At 41.4% G+C, this 27,625-nt stretch overlaps 1 protein-coding gene across 2 annotated transcripts in view; it reads left to right on the forward strand.

Moving 5' to 3' along the window:
* The window catches only part of LOC117532669 (leucine-rich repeat and immunoglobulin-like domain-containing nogo receptor-interacting protein 3), a 51,327-nt gene extending 23,702 nt beyond the window's left edge, over positions 1–27,625 (forward strand). For both annotated transcript variants that reach the window (XM_034196075.1, XM_034196074.1), the window contains exons 2-4: positions 18,434–19,043; positions 19,354–20,097; positions 20,266–27,625. In XM_034196075.1, coding sequence (XP_034051966.1) covers positions 18,489–19,043; positions 19,354–20,097; positions 20,266–20,835 — 1,869 coding nt within the window. In that variant the 5' untranslated portion in view covers positions 18,434–18,488 and the 3' untranslated portion in view covers positions 20,836–27,625. The remainder of the gene's footprint in view (positions 1–18,433; positions 19,044–19,353; positions 20,098–20,265) is intronic.

Raw genomic sequence — 27,625 nt, forward strand, 5'->3', positions numbered from 1 at the left:
ATATTTAGTTTTCCGAGAAAGTATCGATATTTCAGCCGCGGGTATCGATACATTAAGTCTGATAACTGTGTTCGTTATTCTCGCGTCCAGGAGAGAAGCTTTAAAAAGGAGACTAATTGAGTCTCTGAGAAGGTTCAAATGTATACTTTAATTAATAAAAAGCGCGGTAATGTTACAAGCAGAAGATGGTTCAGTCAGAAAAACAGCTGTGTTCTGGCTCTCGTGAGCGAAGGGAAGAGAGCGAGCTCCACCTTTCCAGCTGTTAAATATCCTCTGCTGGTTCCTCCCTGTGGGCCGGTTGGCGCTACTGGGGGCCGGCCCTCCACGTCTCTAATGTTCGTTGTTGCGCATTACAGAGGATTCAGACATTGTACATTAAATATATAACTAAACACGCATTTTCTCCTCCTTATCTCTTTCATGACTTTTCATTTAATACATTTTAAACGCTGTAATCAATACTCCAAAAATACCTCACGGCTGGTATCATTTCCGGTAGTTCCGGATGTTGTCTCATGCTACCCACGTCTGTAAACAAACGTATTCAAATAAACTGTACCTTAATTTAATATTCAGCAATAATAATATCTCGACGTCTATAGTTGTAGTGTTGAAATCAGTAGGTTTCGGTGTGCAACACTCCGTGTCATATCGCTACTAAATTCACCTCTATAGTAAATGGTATATTAGCCACATGCTAAATGCTAACCGGAGATGAAGGATTTTCAGAATAAAAGCTTAACAACTGGTTGTGCACAAGAACTTCTGTTTTTTCAGTATAAAACAGCATTTAAACTGACGGTATGTTTAAGGTACTTTATGCCATCAAAACATTGATTTTAATTTCTAACAAGTCCCATTCAAATCCCCCGTGTTCCGCCACCTGCTGCACCTTTTAATTCTCCATTGTCCATTGTGATACTGCACTTTATGTACTTACGTTTCAAAGGCTTGTAAGCTACAGTTTGCACTGTTTCAATAAATGAAACTCATTTTCTCACCACATCTTTTGATTCATTTTGTCCAGCATTTGCAAGCTGTAGACTCTCTGCCATATATTATATAATTGATGCTTTCAGTTTTCAGTTGAATTAATTCAATCCAAGTCAATGGAACACTCACAAGATGTCACCAAAATCACACTGTCTCTTTAAAATCTTTCAGAAAATGATATAAGTGTATCGAATTATATCGAATCGTATCGTTGGCTGAATATCGTGATATATATCGTATTGTGAGCTGAATATCGTGTATCGTATCGTGAGATTAGTGTATCGCTACAGCCCTAACACACACACGCACACACACATGCTCTGTTGGTGTTGAACATCCACAAGCTGAACGGTTTTATCAGTGCTCCGGGATTGTCACCTTTGTTTAGTTAGTACAAAGGATTCAGCTCTCTCCTGCTTTCTTTTATTCTGCATCTACATCCTTGTCACTCTCCATTTCTCTCCCCACGTCATACATTCCCATTTTTTTTCTGCCTTCACCTCTATTTTTCTGTGTTTCACACCCCCCTCTTTCTGCCCCTTCATCCCCACATCTGAAACGGTAGCGACGGCTCCCATTGGTTGCGCCGACGGAATCAGAGAAACGGGCAGCCAATACGCTTTCGGGCTAACAGGGTCATCATTATCCATGAAGCACTGCAATTACTCTGCCATCTACATCCCTGCCATGTATGCATATGTAATGTATTCGCCGTCCTTGTACCTATACTGCACTTCCCTTTACATGAACATCCTTCTTGGCGATATGGTTTATTAACAACAGCTCGACAGAGAGTCATCTTACATGCTGTGGGAATATTTGTCAATGTATTCCATATTTTATTTTGTGCATTTTTAGACCAGATGCAATTTTAGAAATAGAATTAGAAATGTATGCGATTTATGGTAAATTTGCAATCAGTTCATGCATTCAGGTCAAAGCTATGTTCATATTCATTTGAACTGTTCTCCCCCATGTCATTCTGGCACCATGCTGCTCTTCAAAGACTGGGGATGGAAAGCTGTCACACTCTCCCCCTCCCCCTTTATTCTCCAACTCATTTCTTTTCTCGCTGTTTACTTGCCACATCGACGGTTATATATTTGTACCAGTCAGTCAGCCAGAATGCATTCAGCTGTGCAAATTACACAAGATTCCCCTTCTTTCTTCTTTGGACAGATGTGGCCTTTTCACTCAGTAAAATGGCGCTGACATCTTGCTTGTTACAGACTGAGAATATTTTAAATGCAGAATTTCTCTCTATATGTTATCAAGCAACATCAGGATTTCTGGGCGTCTCTTCTGGCATCTGCCTGAGAGTCGGACCTGATTTGCATCATTAGATTCTCTCAACTGTGGAATAGCTTTGACCTTCCTCCATGATTAGTGACAGTGTCCCTCTTATCCCCTCCCTCCGCTGTGTTCACTCCTCTTTCACTCCTCTTTCACTCCTCCACTTCCTTTTCTCAATGTCCATCTCCTCCATCTCATATCAGTTGCTCACACTGTGGGAATATTATGCAGCTCTGCGCTTATCCATTTCAATCTCCTCCATTCAATTTCTTTTCATCACACTTCTTCTTGTGGTCTTCTTATACGCGGTGGTATATTTAGGGGCGTCAACTGTCTTTGTTTTAAATTCACTGTTTGGCTTTCACCTACCTAACAGTTCAGAGAATGTAATCAATTTATCTTCTTCTCCAAACCAAAGGGATATAAAAACATACTTCCAACTTATATACGCACACACACACACTGAGCTGTTACATTTCAGGTGAGATGTCTCCAGGGAAATGTGTTTACTTAGCAGCAATCGCCTGCTATCATTACAATCTGCGGATCCTCTGTTGGCGCTGAAATGAAGACGTGATTTAACTTCTCAATGACCAGCCCTTGGGATAACCCCACCATATTTGTTATCTGGAAAGTCATTAGCCTTTAGAAAGGAAATGACACTAGAAATGAACTCCCTTCGTGTTTTGTCTGGAGCCCCGTAATCAGAACTGTGATGGCTGGCTTTTAATGGAGAGGATATTCTTCTTTGGCAACAATATGAGACCTCGTTCATCAGCATGACCCACACAATTCTGCACTGCCATGGACAAATAAGACGAATAAATATTCTGTGAGTATTGAATAAACTTGAGAAAATAACATCAAATAAAGCCCAAGGAGATGACCAAGCTTTTTGGAATCTTGTTTGAGATAATTAATGAGTCATTTCAATCCACATCAGTATTAAGGCCACAGATCCCCAAAGGGAAGACTAATTCTAGGCTCTCCAGTCACTTGTCAGACTGTGTGTCACTCAAAATGATTGCTGTCTGCATGTGTGAATGTTTTTCCCCTAGAAAAGGGTCAGGTTTAATTAAATGATTTCATCTCCCTGCTATTCTTATCTTTATCTCTAACTTGCCCTCTTGTTAATACTGTAATAATCTCTGACTTGCTGGTTAATTACATCCCAGGATAAACAATTGGCACACTAAATGCATTTCCTGAATACACTTTTAAGAAAGCCATGTGAACACAGGCTTAAACGCGTGTGTGCACAATTTGAGTAGCTTCAGCAGTGGTGTGTCTTTGTGTGGCAGTGTGTCTGACTGTAAATAGGTCATCCATGTTGACTGAGCCTTTTATATTCAGTCAGCAGAGCGTAGATTTCCCCAACCCTGGTATCTCTTTTTCTTATGATTTGTCATCTAGCAGTCAGCAGGTTATTAGAGACAGCTTTTACATTTTAATGTCGCAAACAAACCAGGGTGCAAACTTGACAAGATTTCACTTTTCAGAGAAAAGCTGACAGTTTATGCTCGTCGTTGCTAAGTAGCTATAAGTCCAATATTAAATCTGTGCTTAGTCACTCCATTATAAGCCCAAGTGAACTGTGAATAGCAGCTTCTTAACACAGTCGCACTGAATGGGAAAAAGAAGGAACATTTGAACACTATGAGGAAAGACAACTGAGGTTGATTTCTTAAAAGCTCATAAAGGTTTTCATTCAAGTCTGGAATTTTCTGTTTAGTCATATTAATCAACAAGCAATATCAACTTGAGCAGGTTAAATGAAATAACCTTTTTTAGTCTGCACATTGAAATCAAGTTAGTTTGTCCCCTGTTTTCTCCAAAAGTTTTCAGAATGCCTGCATTATAATGAAGTCAGTAAAAACAGAAAGAAAACAACAACGCCCAAACTTAGACCCTCGACGAACACAAAGAAAATGTTTTATCACTTTATAATTAGGCAGGAAAAATAGAAGCCTTTGGTAGTCGCTCACAGAGCAGGATGCCCTCATTGACGAAGCGTACAATACTTGGGGTGGGAACATCAAGATAAAATATGAATAAAAAACTAGAACAGAAAGAACAAAAAAGAATCAACAGAATACAAACACACAGTCAACATTCACAAAGTATTGGTCGCTTGTTTACATCATCTACATCAAGGACAATAAACCACAGCATTTTTCATCAATCTGAGTTCAGTGGGCTGCAGTGTGCTATAGTTTTTTTTTTTTTTTTGCAATGAGGGGCGATGATGACGATGGCGCTCTGTGCCATGCAATCATACCGTAGCAGCTTCTTCTTCCAGTAAGAACTCTGAGTCACTGGGGAAGCAAGTGTGAACTAAATGACACTGACATGATGTCTACTTTGACCTTAAGCTGATATAGCCAAAACAGGAACAAGCCTTGCCTTGACTGCTGCAGTTTCATTGGACAGGATACTTAAACAATCATTTATAGAACAATCGCCTGAACTCTCAACTCTGGCTCTCAACCAACTCTAAAGTATATCTACCTGTTCACAGCAATATTAGATGCTCAGAGCAACTGCTTGTGGAAGTGAGTTAGTATAAAGTGCGACAAACGGCATGTAGGAGTATGGGTTGGATGGATGGGTCAAACAAAAGCATGACTTTCACCCACAAGATCGCAGTTTGTGTCCAGTCTGAAACAAATATTCAAATACTTCGTTTTTTTTTTACTGCTTAACCTACATACGCAACATAACTTACATAACAAACGTATTCTAACCTAAAACAGGATGTTTTCTTTGACCCAACTTAGTAGTTCATTGAACTTACAACGTTAAACATGGGTTTAAAACTGCGACCGTAGTGAAGAGTCGTGGTTTGACAGGCAGGGCTTCCCAGTCTGTTGAAAAAGTGACGCCAAGGGGTCCTAACCAATCATCTGAGAACGGGTTGGTGTACACTGAGTAGACGGGCTGCTGAGCTGAGGATGCTAGGTTACATATCCACAATGTCAGTCCCAATCCTCTCATTCACTCCTGAGAACATGAGTCTGCCACAAGAGGCTTACCACACACACACACACACACACACACACACACACACACACACACACACACACACACACACACACACACACACACCATCCTTTAGGGAAGCATCACCCCTCTGCAGCTGACTGTCTCCTCGTACAGGGGATGATGTTTCACAAAACCAGAGATGCTTTCTGACTCATCCTACTGTACTGTTTCCCCTCCAACCAGGTGGTCCCAAAATACTTCACAGGTCTGTGATTTCTCTGAGCTGATGTTAGCATGTCTGCATTTTTCTTGAGAAGCACAGAAAAGTGACAAGCCACCAATGCAGAGAGTTAGTTAGTGAGAAGGAGCACTTGCTGAGGAAGCCAAACTCCAGACCCATCCAACTTAAAAGTCAGCCAAAAACTGCACTGAAACGGAACATTAGCAGAGGATGCACAGTGCATCAACAACAACGCCTGACAGCCACAGAGGAACAACAACACAAACAAAAGCTAAAACAAGCTTAGATAAAACCCCACAAGACAAACAATAAAAGTCTATGTGCTGCTTGTTCATTAAGGGGAAAGAGTCTCTCCCAGTCCTCAAATAACTTCTGCAAAAACCTCACACACTCCCACAACTATTTACTTTCCTCTTGCTAAAAGTAAAAAATGTCCACCAGGGTGTCTTCAATGTTTTCTGTACAAAGATAAAAAAAACTTGTAAGACCTTTTTTTTCTTATATCTCCAAAAATAAAGACTAATACCATGACTGGGACAAAACAAATTGACCAACTACACTTATGTATAAACCGTACACACGATGCATGCAGCACAGTTCTGGAAAACAGAGGTGATTACGTCTCCACTATGAAACGGGTCTTAGAAACCGCGTGTTGCTGATCTTTCTCTCTGAGACAGAAATAACTTTCCATAACTGCCGTGTTCTTTCATTTGATTTTTAAACAAACACGTTCATGCAGCACAGCGGCACCTGTGTTGGAATCACGTGCCATAGTCGTGTCCGCTTCATCTCTGAATCATCATCACCTTTATTCCAGAGCTAAATGTCACTGGTGAAAAAAATGTATTTACCACAACACACACTATAAATGTTTATTGCATTCAGACAGAAGCCGTCTGTGTGGGCTAAAGGTAGACAGTTGAATATAAGGGAGATGAGCCCAAAAGGTTGATTTCCTGTGTGTGTGTGTGTGTGTGTGTGTGTGTGTGTGTGTGTGTCACATGTTTCATTTTGAACTTTACCAACACCTAGACCTGAGTGAGGGGTGGCTGGCACAGCAGGGAGTCTGAATGGTAAATCAGACTAGATCAGATTTCTGATCCCTTTGGTGCGTATCAGTTTCACTTCAGGAGCAAACATACTCAAAGTGATTAGTCACATGGACTAAATCATATAAAGCATGCCTTTCTGTACTCATATACTTCTCATCCAATCCAGATACCTACTTACCAGGTCCCCCGACCGTGTTACAAATTTACAAGAGAAGACCATGTACCGAAGAACCAGTAAGATTTAGTGCAATTAGGATCTATTTACAGATTTGTATCATTGGGGGACAGGACCTTTGAAATCTATCAAATTATCCATCTACCTATCCATCCCAGTTTACTTATTAAAGGGTCATGACTTTAATGTAAATGTATGTAAATATGAACCGTGCATTAGTAGCCTTTCCTGAGTTAGATTGCTATGTACATGTACACATAAATAAAGTGCTTATCTTGCTGTAAAATGAAGTTTTTTGTGCTAAGAGATGTAATAAAATAAATGTAATAAGCTGACAGCAATGGATTATAAAATTAAAGAATGCAAAGTTGATACTTTGGAGAGAACAACCTTTACAATGAATGAACTATAAGACAGTATAACAACTTCCTCATTGGTTTTGAATGTCTCGGTGCGGATGACCCTTTCACTCTTTGTTTCTTAAACTAGACTTGTTTTTTCTCACGGTATATATCTTACTTGAGCAGATAGGGTGTTGTATAAATTGTGTCACATTGAGAAATATTTTTGCTTAACTTCTTTGATGTTGTGTGACTTTGTTCCTTGCTAGATTTTGCTCCCACTCAAAACTGGCTTTGCATTGTCCTCTGCCATAATGAGCAACAGTACTGTGCAGCCCAGAGCATCCAATCCATGACAGATGAAGTGTGCGTGTGTGTTTTTGTGTAGGCATGTTTCAATCCTCTGAAGTGATTGTATCTTCATATTCATTTTTCCACGCTTTAATTATTTTCTCCGTGTTTCTCCCATTAAAGAGAAATTATGTGAATAATTTTCTAAACCATCCACCCGGCAGAACGCCTGACCATTTATTCTGTTACAGTTGAGCCCATCTAGTGGGTCAGATTACAGTAATAACTGAAACATTTAAATTGGTCGAAAGTATTCCCATCACGAACCACGCGCTAGATAGTTTTCAGTGTCTCAGATTTCACAGCATTGGTATTTAAACCTTTACGTGGAATCCCCTGGACAACCAAAATAGAAGAAACTGTAACCCTACAAGTAAAGCTTCACACACACACAATCTCTCTCTCTCTTTCTTTCTCTTTCTTTGTTAATGCGTTTCTTCTGGGTGTAATCTGACAGCTGAAGAGAGTCCTGTGTTTGACAGTTGTGATGAATATACACAGAGGGATGGTGGGATTAAAGGGAAGAACAAAAACAGAACACTGCAGCATCCAATGAATCACTTCAAACGACGTTTGCTCTCTTCAAAACTAGAACAAACATGTATGGTTTTATCCATAGTCCTGTGTGTACCATCTGTTGCATTTCTATGGCAACCTTGCATTACTGACCGTTATGGAACAAACATGCATTTACATAAATTAAAATGTATATTATTTGACACGTAATAAATTCAATATTTAGACCTGTATATTGTAATTTTCCAAGTCATTCATGCATCAAGATATATAATCAAATAGTATTTGATCACACACACACACACACACACACACACACACACACACGCACACACACACACACACACACACCCTGTCCTATAAGCATGCTTTAAAAAAATATTTAAACCTGCATTATTTGCATTGAAAACTGTAATATCAATTCAAAAAGCTTTATACTAACGGCTCTGTAAGGCTATATAGTGGTGTTTTTATCTAAGTGCTAACATTCACATATGTGACACATTAACAAGATGAAGTTTAGCAGGTATAATGTTTACCATGCAATTGTTTACCATCTTAGTTCATCACTAAACATGAAGTTCAATGGATGCTGAAGGACATATTCATTTTTGGCAGATAAACATTTTGTGCTGTTTATACATTTCACTAAGTTTTACAAATGTGAACCTCATGGTGGCACTAAAAAAAGGTCAGAGGGACACCAAGGTCATGAGCATTTTTCCTCAGGGGATCATGTAGGTCTGTAAAAAAAATTGTCTGCAATTAATCTGAGAAGGGGTAAATAGTTTCTCTGGCCATCTTAGGTTGTAAAATGTTGAAAACAAACCAGGCAGCCCTCACATTTAGGGGATCACAACAAGGATTCTTTTTGTTTTACTCGAGAACTGGCACATTTAATTAGCAGTAGCTATTTTGATGATTCTGACACCCTGCAGGGTTTTGACCTGCTTTTCTCTGGCTCAAACCCGAGCACATGGCTACACATACTGGGAAAACAGACACAGAAATACACACGCACTCACACACACACTCAGGCAGATTCATATAGTGTAGTAAACAAACAACAGAGGGCGGCCCGGGAATCGAGCTTATTAGATGGATAACCTTGCCTGCAACCACATGGTGTCTGCTCAGGTGTTACGTCTATTGGTTTCCTTCTTAGGGCACCCGCAAACACTATTTCTACCATCCAACATCACTTTTTCCCCTCCAACTCTTCATTAAGTCATGTAATCTGGAGGTTCAGGGGTTACGGCGTAATCATAAAACTCCATTTCAACTAAGTCAGCAGATATTGGTGAAATGCCAGGGCTAAAAGGGGAACATATTGGTTTACAACTCAACACAAGTCACCCACACATTATCACTACGCTCCAAACATATACTGCCTTATGTAACAGGTAGCTATGACTCGTATGAACAAACACACGCACAGCATGGACAAGCTTTGGGCAGGTCAAAGTTAGAGAGAATACGTAATTGTCCATCACAAATAGATGAACATTTGTCTGTGATGTGGCTTGAAAGTAAAGTAAAGAATGTTTTACATATTTTAACATTCATCTGCAATCACTAGTTACAGCATGGCAGTTGATACACATCCTGTTATCCATCATGGGACTTTGCCTCATTAGTGAGCAGGTTGGAGCAACTACAGAGCCCATTTCCTTTCGCTGAACAATGCATAAATAAAAAAAAAATGTTTTCAGTTCAGATTCAAGCAGAGTGGCTGTGATGTGTTTTTAAAATGGCACATGTTTCAGTTTGTGTGAAACGTTACAATATGAGCACCATAATGTTTTATCATGAACAATGAAGAGCTTGCTTCAGATCAGAGGGTTGGACCCCAGCCAGATGGTATACAGATAGAAGCCTTACAAGTCATTTGTTTGTTTGTATGTAGCCTTTATTTAACCAGGTGAAGCCCCTTGAGATCAAAAGATCTCTTTTTCAAGGGTGACCTGCAGGACATTAGTTACACATGTAACATAAAAACAACAGAACAACAATAAGGATGACATACAACATAATGTACAGGGTACAGTTTACAAACTCTATTTACAGTGACAGGTACCATGAGTATCAAACAGCATGTCACCCAGCTGAGTTTTAAAATGATGCAGGGGAACCAAAGTGCTCAGTTTTAAACATGTTTGCAGACTGTTCCAATTTAGTGGAGCTGCACAACTAAAAGCTTTCTTCCCTAAGACAGTCCTAGCACTTGGCACATTTAATAAAACAACATCATGAGATCTCAGGCAATATGTACTTTCAATTCGTCGAGAGATCAGAGAGCAGATATAAAAAGGTAGTTTACCCAACATGGCTTTGTAAATGAACATGTACCAATGACTGAGCCTCCGTACAGTTAGTGAAGGCAGACCTGCCTTGGCATACAGGGTACAGTGATGAGTAAGTGCTTTATAGTTAGTAACAAATCTCAGGGCACTGTGATAGGCGGCATCTAACTTTTCCAGGCAATGGGCAGGTGCATTGATATAGATCAGATCACCATAGTCCAGCACAGGTAAAAAGGTCACAGTGACTAGCCTTTTCCTGGCTTCAAATGAGAAACAGGACTTGTTTCTGAAAAAGAAACCTAGTTCAACCCTCAGCTTTTTAAGCAGGTTATTGACATGACGTTTAAAAGTAAGACAATCATCAAGCCAGATACCTAGGTATTTATAACTGGTAACCACTTCAAGTACTTGTCCTTGCATAGTAACAATATCCAAAACAGGCTCTGGTGTCTTTTTAGCTTTTGAAAATAGCATTACCTTGGTTTTATCAACATTTAAAATAAGCTTAAGTTCAGCAAGCTGAGTCTGAATAATGTTAAAAACAGCCTGTAATTTAACACCAGCCTCCTTAATGGAGGGACCTGCACAATACATCACGGTATCATCAGCATAAAATGTAAAGTAGCTTCATCCACATTTTCACCTAAACTGTTGATATATATGGAGAATAAAAGTGGACCTAAAACAGAACCTTGAGGAACACCATTAGCAATGTTTAACCACTCAGAAGACAGCCCATCAAAGTGAACACATTGGGACCTTTCAGAGAGGTAGTTCACAAACCACTGCATTGGCTGGACATGCCAATACTGACCAGCCTCTGCTTCAAAATGCGATGATCGACGGTATCAAACGCTTTGGAAAGGTCAATAAATAGAGCTGCACAACTCTGCTTATTGTCTAAAATACTCGTAATGTCATTCACCACTTTCATTGTGGCAGTGATGGTGCTATGTTGTTTTCTGAAGCCTGACTGATGTTTAGACGGGATATCATTTTTACATAAAAACTCCTTTACCTGTTCACTCACTAGGCGTTCGAGCACCTTCGCCAGAACTGACAATTTAGAGATTGGCCTATAGTTATTTAAAATAGTTGCCTCCCCTCCTTTTAGTAAAGGCAAGACATAAGCTGACTTCCATACTTTTGGAATTGCATTTGTGCTGAGGGAGAGGTTAAAAAGAGTAGTAAGAGGAAGAGCAATAAAATCTGCAGCTATCTTTAAAAAGAAAGGTTCTACGTTGTCCGGGCCAGCCGGTTTCTTAGGATCTAGCTTAGATAAGGCTTCATGAACAACATTGACAGTAAAAGGAGTAAAACTGAAAGGGTTTTCCAGACCACATTGTTCAGAGTCACGGATTGGGGTGTTCACAGAAGCAGAGTTAGTCACAGAATCAAACATAGAACCGCAGGACACAAAATGCTCATTAAAGCAATTTAACATAGTGGCCCTGTCCGATATAGTGCCAGATGCTGTGGTAAGGCACGGAGGTAGCTCATTACGGATCTCACCGGTGGATATCGATTTTATTGCTTTCCAAAATATCCTAGGATTATTTAGGTTTTCTGTGGTAACTGACAAGTAGTACTTCGACTTTGCACTTTTGACATTTGAAGTGAAGCTATTCCTTAGCTGCCTAAAACGCAGCCACTCTACCTCTGAGCCTGATTGCCTAGCCTTTGCCCAGGCCTTGTTTCTCTCATGAAGGAGACTAGACAGCTCAGCAGAAAACCAAGGATTGTTTCGTCCCTTTACTCTAAATTCACGCAGGGGTGCATGTCTATCAATGATCTCCATAAAACCAAGATAAAAATAAGACCATGCGGTTTCCACATCAGCACACAGATCGATTTTACCCCAATCAAAATCAAACAGATCATGCACAAAACCCTGCTCCACAAAATGTTTTTTGTCTCTCTTAATGATAATGCGAGGTTTAACCTTTTGGACCTTAGTGTCCCTAATTGTGGCTACAACACAGTGATCGCTCAGATCATTTGCAAATACTCCCACAGATGAATATTTATGGGGAACATTAGTTAAAATGAGATCAATTAGGGAGGATTTATTAGGGGACTTAATATTTGGGCGAGTAGGACTGTCAACAATCTGAGTAACATTCAAAGAGATACAAAGAATTTTAAAATCCTCTGACACTGCAGTTAACCAATCCCAGTTAAAATCTCCAAGTAGCACTATTTCCTTGTAGTCTAGTTGTGATAAAAGATTTGCTAGTGAAGACAAGGAGTCTTTGACAGCTGAGGGGGGTCTGTAACAACTCACTACCATGACCTGTTGACCCTTTGCCACTTCTATATTTATGGCTAAAAATTCAAATTGCTTACTGATCGATTTGGAAACTAATGTGGTTACACTGAACTTATTCTTAACATAAATGGCAACGCCACCACCTTTATTAGGCCGGTCGGTACGATACACATTAAAACCATTTAAGGCAATGTCAGAGGCCAAAATAGATTTGTTTAGCCATGTTTCTGATAAAACAATGACGTCAGTGTCAGTCGATTTTGCCCAGATACGGACAAAATCTAGTTTACCTAACAGACTGCGCACATTCAAGTGGATGAAACCCAACCCAGACCTAGCTTTAAAATCAGCAGGAGTAGCGATCTGACTACTACTACTGGGCGGACCAGGGTTAGGTTGTACATTTCCTGACAGTAATAACAACAACAAAAACAGGCATCTTTTCCTCTTAAACTGACACAAATACATTGTCATCTAATTTAGAAACACCGGAAAAGTCTGCGAGAGTGTGATTAGAGCTTAAGAAGCAGTCCTGAAGAACCATCATCGCAGGAAAATAAAAAAGACAAACATATTTTGTCGAGCAGATTGTCTGTGACAAGGCAACCGGTAATTGTTTGAGCAACACATCCGAACCTTTGCAGGGGATGCCCACTGCAGGTGGCAGAACAGACCTGAATCCAGTAGTCTTCTCAGAATGAATAGAGATCTTCTCATAGTCCAAAACAGTTAACAGGCACAGCAGAATCCCGATATGGGCCATTTTCCCAGACCAGCACACAGTATCCGCGATGTTCCTGGAGCAAAATCAGCACAGCAGCAAAGGACAGGCGAAAACAGCAGCGTGGAAGTGCTCCGGTCCCTCCGTGGTATCCCCGGGATGAAAGCAGGCCTCTGCAACAGCAGAACCAGGACAGGTGGAAAGCAGGCCCCAGCGGTGGTAAAATCCTCCTCCGCACAGCAGCACACGACCGGTGGAAGCAGGCCAAGCCCGAAGCGGAAGCATCTCAGGGCTAGGCAAGGCAAGTTTATTTATATAGCACCTTTCAACACAAGGCAATTCAAGGTGCTTTACAAAAATGAAAGACATTCAGACAAAGGCATTTCAAAACAGTAAAAGATAATAAAAGAAACATTAAAAGAAAAAATACATGAATAAAAAGTACATGAATAAAAAGTTACAGTGCAGTTTAAGATATGAATAGTTCACACAGAAGTTCCACTTTACTGATGAACACAACGGCTCAGTTTCAATTAAAAGCAGCGACAAAAAGAAAAGTCTTCAGCCTGGATTTAAAAGTAGTAAGAGTTGCAGCGGACCTGCAGGTTTCTGGGAGTTTGTTCCAGATATTTGGAGCATAATAACTGAACGCTGTTTTACCATGTTTAGTTCTGACTCTGGGGACAGAAAGCTGACCAGTCCCTGAAGACCTGAGAGATCTGGATGGTTCATAATTTAGCAGGAGGTCAGAAATGTATTTTGGGCCTAAACCATTCAGTGCTTTATAAACCAGCAGCAGTATTTTTTAAATCTATTCTTTGACACACAGGAAGCCAGTGTAAAGACTTCAGAACTGGAGTGATGTGATCCACTTTCTTAGTGTTAGTGAGGACTCGAGCAGCAGCGTTCTGAATTAGCTGCAGCTTTCTAATAGATATTTTAGTGAGACCTGTGAAGACACCATTACAGTAGTCGAGTCTACTGAAGATAAAAGCATGGACAAGTTGTTCCAAATCCTGCTGTGACATTAGTCTTTTAATCCTAGATATGTTCTTTAGGTGATAGTAGGCTGATTTAGTAACTGTTTTAATGTGACTGTTGAAACTCAGGTCAGAGTCCATGACAACACCTAGATTTCTGGCTTTATCTGTTGTTTTGAACATTGCAGGCTGAAGCTCAGCGCTAAGTTTTGTACGTTCTGCCTTGGCTCCAAAAACCATTACCTCAGTTTTGTCTTTGTTTAATTGGAGAAAGTTCTAGACATTATAAATGGCCCGCTGGCCCGGAAGCACTATTTAGACACCCCGGGCCAGCATAACGTACTTTCCACTTGCCCGTTCGGGCCATTCAAAAAAAATAGTAAGACATATAATTACATTGTCCTGTGGTATTGGTATTTTGACAAGCAATTTTGTTAAATTATTTCGCGGGAGCGCGCTCCTTCACTACAGACTTTCGCGCCACCTAACCATTCACGAAAATGTTTTTAATACCAGCGATAACCGGCCAAGCGCCTGGCTCAAATAAAAGAAAGTCACCAGAGGAGTTAAAGGAGAGTAACAATGTATGAGAAGAAGAGGGAGAGAAAGTTTCAGCCACACCGGCTTGATCGATGGAGTTGGCTTCAATATGATGATATAAACAAGATCTTTTGTCAGCTCTGTACATCATTGCCGACCTATGCTGATAAGTAAGTGAAGAGTAGAAAATATAAAGGTATATTCGCTACAGGGAAATGTCCCAGCAGTTTAGGATAATGAAGGTTCTACTCTATTACATAGCCATTACATTTCTAACTCCTGATAATGACAGGAAGGCAGAAAGTGTATTATAAAAATAAAAATACTCATAGCAGAAATGTCACCCTCCTTTTTTTCTTTCAACAATGACCACAATATAATAATTTTAATAAATGCAGCTAAATGCAATGTAATGTTAATAAACCAAATATGAACAATTGAGGAAAATGAGGAAGAACTGATTATTCAAATGTTGTAGTACAAGTAGTAATGTAGTTTGTGCTTAAATTACTATTGCAACAAATGTGTTCATTTTCTTCATTATTAGTCGATACTTTGGACGAATGCTATTGGGCCAGTGGTTACAATGGTGGGGCCAGTGATAATGAAATTCTACTGGCAACTTAGTGTTTGAATTATGCTATCCTGTGTGTGAAAAGCACCTATGTGTGAAACATCTGGCTATGGTCTTCAGTGTTGTGCCTGTGAATGTGATAATGCATGTGTGATTGCACGGGGATGTTTTTCCCCAACATCTGTTCACTAGGTCAGGTCCCTAAAATTTGTTATTTTTAGGGCCTTTTTTCTTTGCCTTTCTCCCTGGACAGCTGTCCGGTTGCAGAAAAATCTGTCTGGATACTTATTGGATTTGCCACTTGTGGAGACTTAACATCTGGCAAATGTTAATTTACATTTTGTGGAGTAGATTTGGGGACTATGGTGTGATTTCATGTGTGTTGAATGTCCAGATGCAGGAACAAGATGTAAGACAACTCTGAACTCTTCTGAAACCGTATAAAGAGACAGGCTGCAGATAAAACCACCTGCTGCAACAATATAACAACCACCATGCCATGTGAGTGAGAGAAAGTGTATTTATTTATTTGTCTGCTGCACACCAGACTCCTCAGGGTCCGTGTGTTTGATGAAGTGTGTGTGTGTTTCAAAGATTCCTGCCCGCCCTTGAGTCCAGCAGTGTGGACCTTGTGTGTCTCCACAATGTCAGCTCACTGATTCATGCTGCGACTCTGCCACTGATCCGTAGGATGACTCTCGGGGGGGGCGTTGAGACAGGCTGCATCAATCACACTGCCTAAGAGCTGGGCACATGTGCACTGACACACACACAGAAACGACATACACTCAGAATATAAGACACAGCCACTGTTTGTAATCACATAATGTATTTTTCACATTTAGTATGACGGTAAACTGAGTAGAGATTATATATATATATGTAAGATGTGGATGATGTTCACACAAGAAATGTTCGGAAATATATTAAATTATACAGTATGAGTTATGAGCTTGACATTAATGGCATCCCTCTTGACTGTCCAATAAAAGAGAGGGCAGATGGTTCAAATAATTAACGGCAATTATACTTTTGCAGCCGTTAATAAACCTGGTTGGTCCTATGTGGGAAACAATTCTGACCCTTGGAATTTAGAAAATACTCCTGAAGAATATTGACCTAAAGATAGTGCTGGATGAAAGGTCAGGGGCTTAATGTAGATCCTCAGGAGGCCCTTGGATGTCTGTAAAGAGATATTTAACTCCCTAATGTCTTAATAAAATGATATACAGTATATATAATTCCTCATGGTTGCACTAGAGAAATGGCCAGGTTGTCTCCAAAGCCAGTATGATTCATCATCTTTGTATCATGAATGTGCATAATATTTTGTGCCAAACTAAACAATAGACATTGAGATATGATGCAGAATCAGGGGCTTACCAAAGACAGAGGATTCATCCTTTGGGGAGTAAAGAAGTAAAAGGTGCAAGAATAGCAAATATCATGTCAGTTACAGGCATTCTCTTGCAGGGGAACTCATTTGTTTGATTTGGTCATATAAATAGCTAGTTATTTGGGAACATCTGTCCACTTGCTGTGTTTGTTTTTAGCTTCTCTCCTGGGCTTTTCTCCTCTGAGAAGCTGTGGTTAGCCGCTCTGTTGTTGTGGTCATGGTAAGTTGCTGCTGGTTGATAGTGCAAGGCTAAGTTGCTGCTGAGAAGTGGGTCAGCAGCCTCTCTCTGCCTGGGTTTGTCACTCTTGGCGAATATACAAATTGTGCCAGGTTTTAACCAGATTTTTCAGATATGAGATCTGTAAACAGAGGGTTTTTAAAAACATTTGGGACTTATCCACCCGAGGCTTAGTAGATGAGACACAATCTCCGGGGGTTTTGCTGCAGTTTGTGTGTGTGACCATGTATGAAAATATGAGTGTTGTGCGAAGATTTTATGTCTGCCATCATTTAAATTGAGCTTTAAATTCCATTTCATCCTGTTTGATCCTATTGATGCCAAAGCATTGAAACAGTCAGATATGATTAGCCGTTCAAGAGGCTGTTTTCCCAAATCCATCTTACTAGAAAGAGACTCGAGGCAAAGCCCGTAGCGAAGGGAGAGAATGGTGACTTTTGGCTGTTTTTTTTTAGCTGAGACTCGCCCTCTGATCACTGCCTATTAAACACAAACCAGCCCATATATAATACATCTTTTTGTCTCTGTTTTCCTCCACCATCAGAGTGCATTTACACATTATTCTCCCTGGTGGTGCTGATGACATATTCACTCTTTTTCCACTTCATCTGAAAACAAACAACTGTGAAGAGTCCAAATTCTGGGGGTTTTGGTGAGCATTTATAGCATGAGAGCAAAAGACTCTGCTCAAGTTTAGAGTATAAAAGTATTAAAGTAGTACCACTTACTGCTAACTAGATGGACACTGAGCTGTGTTTCAGATCTAATGCCAGGTGCTCTTTGACTGTCTCTAAGTTGAAAACTGTGTGTGGGAGAGATGACAGGTTGCCTGAAGCAATGTTCGAGCATGAGTGATTCATCTCATCTCGGCGCAAGGAGGACCAAAACGATTTTTAATTCATACCCACCAAAATGCCAAGTCCTACGCATACATACATCAACACATAGCAAATCAAACATATAATATGACTTAAGCACACAGTGATTCAAACGCCCATTTTGCCTCACGATTTATAGCAGTAGCGTGTGTGGCTTCCAGGCAGAATGTGATTGCTGAGTAGCTCAGTCTGTATTTATGCGTGGTGATAATAAATTCATTGTGTTTGTCAAAATGAAGCAGACGGTCTCAGAGCTGCAAAGAGAGCCGAGGAGATGCAACATGCATGAATTCAGCTGAAGTTCCCTTGCTGTAGAAACAGCTCCCAGGGTGGCAGTTTCCTAACTGGAAACTATAAATGAATGAGCTCCTGTAATGGGGTGTCATCAGCTGTATTTTAGTGCCCTGTCATGGTATTCCTCAATTCTCTTTTGGTATAATATTACTTAAACAACAGGAACAGATCATTTACAGCCATGTGGATGTTTATGAGCCAGAGAGATAATCTTCTTCACATCCCCTTTCTCTAGTATGATGTCTCTAATCAATCTCCGTATATTTTTTTTCTATTTCTCCACTCTCTTTTAGGTGTATGGTGCACTGACCCTGCCTGTGACAGGCGAGGAGTCGGAGGACCAGGGCCATGATTGGCTCCCCTGGCCCTGGTGTGCGTGCCTTAGTGCCATGGCCGAGGGTGTGGGGATGGGTCCTGGTTTCTTCTCTGGTTGCCATAATAACCTTGACACTTCCAGGAAGTAGCCAGGCCTGTCCGCCACGGTGCGAGTGTTCGGCTCAGCTGAGGTCGGTGTCGTGTCAGCGCCGGCGGCTCACCAACATCCCAGAAGGCATCCCCACAGAGACACAACTCCTGGACCTCAGCAAGAACCGGCTCCGCTGGGTGCAAGCAGGCGACCTGGCACCGTACCCACGGCTCGAGGAAGTGGACCTCAGCGAGAACCTCATCGCCACATTAGAGCCCAATGCCTTCGCCAGCCTCCCGAGTCTTAAAGTGCTGAAGTTGAGGGGGAACCAGCTGAAGCTAGTTCCCATGGGGGCTTTCGCCAAACTGGGCAATCTGACCAGCTTGGACCTGAGCGAGAACAAGATGGTGATTTTATTGGACTACACCTTCCAAGATCTGAGGAGTCTGAAACATTTGGAGGTGGGAGACAACGACCTGGTTTATATCTCCCACAAGGTAAGCTCTCCAGCAGCTTGTCTGTATCATGACTGTGTTACTAATGAAGAACGGGATATTTGGATGTTGAACTATTCCTTTAACAAATGAAGATAATGTTTATCATGAAATAAATTAAGCTTAAACTTCAGAAATATATTATTTTGTATACACTTAAAATATATGTTGAGCACTTTTCCCAGTACTTACGACAGCATCAGTGTGTTTTTGTTTAACATCATAATCAAACACCCACTGCTAGTCATCATGCATATATGTAAAATAAATACAAATGTTATGTTATTTAACCTTTTATTTTCCTGATTCCTAGGCATTCTCAGGGCTGCTGGGTCTGGAAGATCTCATAATAGAGCGCTGCAACCTGACATCCATATCTGGCCAGACGCTGTCGTACCTGCGCAGCCTGGTGACGCTTCGCCTCCGTCACCTCAGCATCATTGCCCTGGAGGACCAGAACTTCCGCAAGCTCTCCAACCTGCGGGGCCTGGACATCGATCACTGGCAGTACCTGGAGTACATCTCCCCTTTTAGTTTCCAGGGCCTGGACCTCCGCTGGCTCTCCATCACCAATACCAACATCACCTCTGTCCCCTCCGCTTCCTTCAAGAACCAGGTGCACCTCACCCACCTCAACCTGTCCTACAATCCCATCACCACACTGGAGCCCTGGGCCTTCAAGGACCTGCTGAGGCTGAAGGACCTCATCATGGTAAGCACAGGGTTGGTGACAGTGGAGCTCCATGCCTTCGGAGGTCTTCGACAGATCCGGGTCCTCAACTTCTCCTCCAACGACCTGCAGACTTTGGAAGAGGGCTCCTTCCACTCTGTGAACAGTCTGGAGACCCTCAGAGTGGACGGGAACCCCCTGATGTGTGACTGCCGTCTGTTGTGGATCCTGCAAAGACGCAAGACCCTCAACTTTGACGGCAGAGTGCCGGTGTGTGCGGGGCCGGTGGAGGTGCAAGGGGTCAGCCTGAACACCTTCACCGATTCTGCACTCTTCGATCACTTTACATGCCAGAAACCTAAGATTCGCAACCGTAAGATGCAGCAGGTAAAGAAGATGATACACTAGCAAAAATGTATAAATGCCGATGTATTGATAACTAGGGTAACTGTAATTTATTCTACAAGCACAACATGTTTTACCGACAGATTTATTGTCCATCTATTCTTCTGTATTTTCATTGGTCTGTACATTCCTTTCCTCCCACTCCCCCAGGTCGTTGCTCGTGAAGGCCAACCTGTGAGCTTTCTGTGTCGAGCTGAAGGAGAACCTGCACCTGCTATTATCTGGATTTCCCCACAGCGCCGGCGGATCACAGCTAAGAATTCAGGGCGCATTACTGTCCTCCCGAGTGGCACCTTAGAGATCCGCTACGCCCAGCTCACTGACAGCGGTACATACATCTGCATCGCCAGTAACGCCGGAGGCAATGACACCTACTTTGCCACACTCACAGTGCGCGGCCACCCGCTAGATTCTGCCTCAGCCTTCTTTCTCAACCGCTCACTGTACGGCGGCGAGTTCTTCAACGACACAAATCTGAACAGCACGCGTGTTTTCCTCAAGTTCACGTTGGACCTGACGACCATCTTGGTCTCCACGGCCATGGGCTGCATCACCTTCCTGGGGGTAGTGCTCTTCTGTTTCCTGCTGTTGTTCGTGTGGAGCCGGGGACGCGGCCAACGCAAGAACAACTTCACAGTGGAGTACTCCTTCCGGAAATCTGAACCTGTCACTGGTAGCTCCTCAGGAGGGACCAGGAAGTTCAACATGAAAATGATATGAAACAACGCAGCCAGGGGTCCCTTGGGGGAGGCATGAGCACGTCCCAAAAACGTGTTTGACACACGCAAACACACACAGCTACTGACTCGCAAAGAAGGTTGAAAGCACAATACGTTTCTGTCTATGGCTCTATTACAAATTAAGCGCCCACTTCAAAACTGAAGCTATTACTCAATTTGGTTTGTGAATGAAAATAAAATGACCCTGATCTCACTGTCAGTGGTTTTATTCAGCTTATTGTGAAAATCATGTCTGAATAATACTGTAAAATTTGTTTTAAAGCTAGTTTTGTGAATTGGCATGTAAACTGAGCTGTGGGACACCGGTAGCCCTCTCTCTCTCTCTCTCTCTCTCTCTCTCTCTCTTACAATTATGAGATAATGAAAAATAATTCCTCTTTAATTAAAATGTCCCTTTACTGTATTTTGTGCAGTCAGGGATTTTAAAATAAATGTGATGATCAGAGACCTGGCTACCATCCATTTATAGAACCTGTATTTATGCTCTTCTAAAGTGTGCCTGGATAAGAATCACGCATGTTCAAATGCAATTAGAAGTTAAGTTGTAAATTCACAGAATAAAACAAATTGTTTTAAATTGAATATGTTTTTCTATAAAGACAGATTCCTTTATTCTTAACAAGCTCTAGATTTGGACCATTCATATAAATTACAAAAACACTTGGCCTTCTCTTCTTTGTGAGATTTTGCAACAACATAAGCTGTGTGAGTTTGGGACGAGCGCTCTGACCGAGGGTTGCCGTGGCTGCCCGCGGCCCGGAGGGTTTGGTTAGGAAGTCAAAACCATCGGACGCGGGCAGCCACTGTAACCACAGCAACCAACACGGTAGAGAGCAATGGGGACTGGGGCTGATGACCGCAGGAGGCTAGCTGGGTACATCACAAGCCCCGATCATGCTCTTTCATCAACAGGAGAGGGTCAACCTGCCGGCCTCCGCCCTTTGTCCCGCCCTCTGCTGCGTTGGTGGACGCCTGACCTTCCCAGCGCTGCCCGGGGGGAGCAGCCCGGAGCGTTAGGTCAAACTCAGAGGCAAACGGAGGACACACAGGAACACTGTTGTGGTCTTCACATCGAAAACATACACTTTCATAGCACCTTTTCTCAGGAAAAGTGAAATAACTATCCTACAGAGTGACACACATGCTCTTTTTAAATATTACATTCCAGCAATACTGTAAGTAGAGCCATAAAGCCAACATTAATGTAAATGTTTGAGTGAAGAAACAAAGCCATAGTATGTTTAGGTGGTTTTTCTATACGGTAGCTTGTGCATGATTCTGTTAAATGATAATAATTATTGCTACTACCATTTTACAAGTTGGTGTGATGATCACAAGACCATCTGCTGTCGCTGGGCTTGCAAAAAGTTGCACCCTGCAAGCCCATAACACACACACACACATCACACCACACCACACACAGGAGTGCTGAAACCTCATCAAGGTTCCTTGGATTGATAGGAAGAACAATCACACAATCATGTGCATTTACTTACACATGCATAAACATACAGATTGATGAAGTGCCACAGCAAAGTGTGACGCGTCTGCTCTCTGTTTGCCTCTGAGACGGTCAGTGTGCGAATGTCTCTGCCCCCCTAGCCCAGTGCATCCCCCCTACTCACCCCTAACACCCCCACACACCCCCACTGGGTCCTCCTTTGGGAGGGGTCCCTGGCTGGAGACCGAGGATTATAAAATGTAAATGAAGTCGTGTTAACCCTACCCACGCCATGTGCGTCGTATAGTGGAGAGTAGTACTGTGGTTTTAAAAACAAAAAACAACAAAAAACTTAATTTGAAGTGTTCTTTTTGTCCTCCATTTTTATTTTACTCAGTTGTTGTTCTCCGTGACCTTTTGGCTGTTTACCGTTTTAATGTTCCCCGTCCTCCATGTGGGACTGTTCTGTTCTCAACACCTAATGAAGTCTCCACACACTGGACAGTGCTTGTGTCTGTTTGCATCTCAGAGTGCATATTGGGAAGCAGACATCAAGAAATGAGACAGGATCTAAAGCGTCGTACACTAACCAAGAGTCACAGGGTAAATTGGCGAGTCACCAGATGGTCGACAAAAAAAGAAAGAAGAAAAATCAAGATGGTCTATTTTTCTGATTATCTAGGGAATAATTGAAATGGTTAAAATACTAAGTTTTACATCTTCTGGTTTTCTTTTTAACTTAGCCTCTTTATAACCTAACCTATAGTTAAAGGTATGTATTACTACAGACAGAACACTAATGCTAGCTCGCTTATATATGACTTACTCACAGTGAAGAGTAAAAGAGGTGACTGAAATACTCAAAGCTGAGACATAACGCGAGCATTACAAGATATTACGCATCATTTAAAACTTCGTAAATGTTACTCACCTAATGTAAATTAACTAATGTCTGTGTATGTTGAACTTAACATGCATTTACAAAGGACCAGCAGTTGAACTTGATATAGTTTGGACCAAAAATTATTTTCTTTTTTATGATGTCATTTTTAAGCCATTTTACTGGTGGTGTAAACTGTAGCCTACACTCTGTATACACTATTCATTGGACACTATTTACTTAACAATATTTTCAAAAAGTCCATTTACACCTTACTCACATGAAATGGCAACCTTGTTTCCCAAATCACTCTTTTGAAACTAGCTGCTAGTGAATAAGAGTTTATGAAGGACACTGCACACAAATGTAGGGACTGATTTATGAAAAGCTGTGTGATTGACGTGTGTGGAACAAATTCCTTCAGTTTTAGGAGTCCTTTTGTTATAGTTACTGGAATAACTAATCCAAACTATACCTACAGCAAATGTAGAACCTATTTAGACAAATGTGTAGTTTGCCCCAGGTAGAGAGAACCATAAACTCTTCAAACTTTTGCAAAATAAATTCTGAAACTCAATTTTTGTCCCTTGTGAGGGGTGATGAAACCACAGTTTCTGTTTCAGGATGAATAACTCAGCAGCTGTTAAAGATTAATGATTTCGAACGAGAATTGAAGAAACAAATTGTCTCAGCCTCTTTTATTTTTTATTTTACAGTCGCAGCCCATTTGAGTGTTGAGAACAGGACGTTTCATCATGGACCTTTCCTCTCCCCCAGCCAACCCTTTTTTGTTTCCATGTCCCGGTATTTCTTAGTAGAACATAGGGTTTGGATGACAGTGAGAATGTCTGTAGTGACCGTTGATGATGTTATTGTGCAATCATCAATCACAACTGTAAGCGTAGATGAGGGTGAGTTTCGTTTTATTATCTTCCCCTTTACTGTGCTCCTCCCCTCTTCCTGTTCCCTGTCTTCTTAACATGTCCACCCCTCGTTGTCCCTGTTCACAGTATTAGGCTGGATTATGGGTGTGTGGTAGTAGACACGTACATGTGGTCGGTGACTCAGTGTTGTCGTGTTATGATTAGTTGCTCCTCATGATATCATCAAGCACGGAGCAGCATTGATTGGATCAGTGGAGGCAAAAGATGAAAGGGGTGACCCAGGTTCCCGAAAAATAAGAAAAATAACCATTGGTTCTCATTTCACGCCCTACTCATTCCTGAAAAAACACTTCTGGAACTTTCCCGTTCTGGGACCTTTGTCCGGATATGAACCAAACGGACTGTACTGTATGTATTTTCTCTGATATCTCGCCACACTTACAAAAGTGTTGAAAGGGGGTATGTGTTGTTTTAATACAGTGACTCTCTGCCTACACTCACTTTCTGCCAACTGTGGTTCACTTTTTGTCAAGGACACAGTTCATTCACTGAAAATAGTTCATGTTGGTCAGGGTTGAAAATACAGTAAGTGCTTGTAACTATTCAAGCCCCACAAATCCTTGAAAACTAGCTTCAATTAGATCTAGTACCACAGGCTTCAGAAACACATTTAACATTTTAATTGATGGACCCTTCGCCAAAGTGCCAGTACACACGGCTTTGCAGCCAAGTCATCGCCTCTCTCTGGTTGACAGACTCTCAGTGTTTGTAGTGAAGCTTGAGCTTGATTCATCTCCTCTGCCGTGATACTTGAGAAAGTGGGCTGAGCAATCCCCCGTTTCCTCCCCCGCCTCACCCTTGTACACCCCTGGTGTACTTTAGTCTAGACACCCCCATGTAAAGCAGCAGCAACCTCACTTTTAGGATACCTTTCACAGGGGAACTTGTCAAAGACGCAGACTAAAATAACCTAACGTCAAAAGTCATGCCGTCATTACCAGATTAGTTATTCAGTTTTTTATTTATGTAACAGTTTCCAATGCAATATTTCCAATATTCCATTTTTGACAATCTAATGAAGAAATTCCTATATTTCTCAACTGAAAGAGCAGTCTTAGCTTTGCTATCACTATTATCCGAGGAGACTGCATTCCATTCCTTTGATTCTCCTGTTACTTCTTACTCCATATTAGCTCTAAATAAATCCATCTCCTCCTCCAGATCTTACAGCTGCTGTTTTGATTGGATTAGACTTGAGTTGAATTATCGGAGCTGAGAGGAGCAGTAATGGGATGACGAAGAAGTGAGCTCGGCTGATTGGGTCATTACTTGGCTTATTAGTCCCATTTCCATAACAGACCTCTCAGAGCAGTGTGCCACTTAAAGCCTGGAGGCTCAATTCATGGTGTAATTGCATCTTCTTCTTTTTTACAAATTTGTGAGATAGAAATATTAAAATGGTACTTTCCTTTAATTGGACAAAAAATATGGTTTTACAGAGCAGTCATCGTAAACAGATTCAGGTTTAATTAGACGTGTGGTAGAGCATTACTGAAGGATTGTCTAAAAGCACCTTGAACAGCACAACTGCTTCATCATAACCTTGACCAAACAATTGCAACTGCCCCCTCCCCCATTTTCTATGTGGCAATACTGACCCCACGTGGTCAATGTGAGTAAGAGCACCTAATGGGACCATTATCCTGCTGATGTACCAGCGTCATTGTATGTGGTGGGGAAAACAAAAAAACAGCTATGCGTCTCATGCAGTGAAAAACTAACGAGAGCAAATTGACTGTTAGATTCAAAAGTCAGTACTTCACTGATTTTTTTTATTATAGCCATAGTGTGACCCCCTTTGCGGGCGATGTATGCTGAGAGTTATGAGGAGAGGCCTCCACCTGAAATCAGAAGCAATTGTTCTGACCTGGTTAGCTGGCACTCAATCTGTAGATTAGAAGAGTACTTTCAGACCCCGCCAGTCTCACCCCCTTCACAGAGATCAGTAACAAACAAAGATAAGACATCACCAATTTTGCTCTGTATATGACCAATCAGAAAAATGGTCGATTCCTGTCTAGAGAAAAAAAAAAGCGTTCTTTCTTGTGGTCTTAGCAGGTTTAATCTATGCATGCCTTTTGTATACAGTGATTGCTCTTGCCAAACTCTCCCCTACACCTGTACGGAGAGCTATGGGTGCCATGTTGCTGGCCATGGGACTGGTTGAAACCGACTTACTGCAAGAGCAGGTGGGACCATTAGTGTTTTTAATCTGGTACAACAAAGCAAAGGAGCTAATGATAACTTGCACCTGCATTCAGAGACACATTAAAGAAGTGTGCGTCTTACAGAATAAGCATTTGTTTACTCGGGATGATTGTACTTTTACACATATCTATCCACACAGGGGATGTGTAAGCTGTAGATAAAACGATTGATATTCCAAGCAGGATGGTGGGACTGATCAATGCTGTCTGGGGATAGGATTATTAATGGCATACTTTCATTGATCTATCTTGAACCTTGCCACTCTCCCAGAATCCCTCTGGAGAAGGAAGAGGTGTTCACAGCTCTTACAGACCTGGTTGGCACCCATTCCTAAGTTTCCTCATTACCTTTTAAGATGATGTCCCTCTTTAAAGAACGAGATGGTGCTAGATTTCAACTTTTCAACTTTTCCTCCCAGGTCTTAGCTGATGTAACGCTGTCTTACCTCTTCCACTCTTCAGAGGAATCTGTCACGAACGTATAGCTCTGCATTTGTCGGAACCCTCTAATAAAATATATAGTCTCTTTCTCAATTTGGCACGGTAAAACGTTTTCTCTTCCTTCTCTCTTTTCTCTCTTCTGTCTCACTCTGTCTTTTCTCTCTCTATCAACTTACTTGGCACCGACCTCGTTAAACATTTCAGAACACTTTTCATCAATCACTCCTAGTTTTTAAGCGAATGCATATGTGTTCCCTGTTGACACGGTCGTTACTGACTCCTGAAACCTAGGAATGGGTGCTGAGCGCTCCAATTAAATGCAGAGCTAACATAAGTAGGCCTACAAGTTGTTCAGCTTGTCACATTGAACGGTGTCAACTGATCAATCATTAAAGCTATGACGGCCTCATAATAGAAGCTGTAACTCAAATGTGGACTCTTGTTGCAAGAGCGTGTGACTGTACTGATTCATAACATTTAGATTTTGCCCTGCGATGAGTGGATCCTTGGATGGGAAGAACAGAAACTGTACATATTAGATCTTTTAGCCATATCATGTCATCAAATCTGTAGACCTCTTTGCCATGTCTGACAGAGGACAATGACTGTTGAACTGTAAATAGTGTAGGAATAGTAATATACGATTTAATTGCTGCTTCTTTTCTCCAGGGATCCTCCATGTTTTGCTCAGTCCCATGGCTGCTTGGTCTCAAAGGGAAGGATGAGACAATAATGTACTTGTCTATAAAAAAACAAACATATAAGTCCTTTTTTTATTTTAATGTTTGTTTTATATACTGTCCGTCTTGTAAATTAACTCCTTTTCGTCATAAAAGCATGATGTGACTCTGTCAAAA

This window comes from Gymnodraco acuticeps, unplaced genomic scaffold (assembly GCF_902827175.1).
Source record: "Gymnodraco acuticeps unplaced genomic scaffold, fGymAcu1.1, whole genome shotgun sequence".
Lineage (NCBI taxonomy): Eukaryota > Metazoa > Chordata > Actinopteri > Perciformes > Bathydraconidae > Gymnodraco > Gymnodraco acuticeps.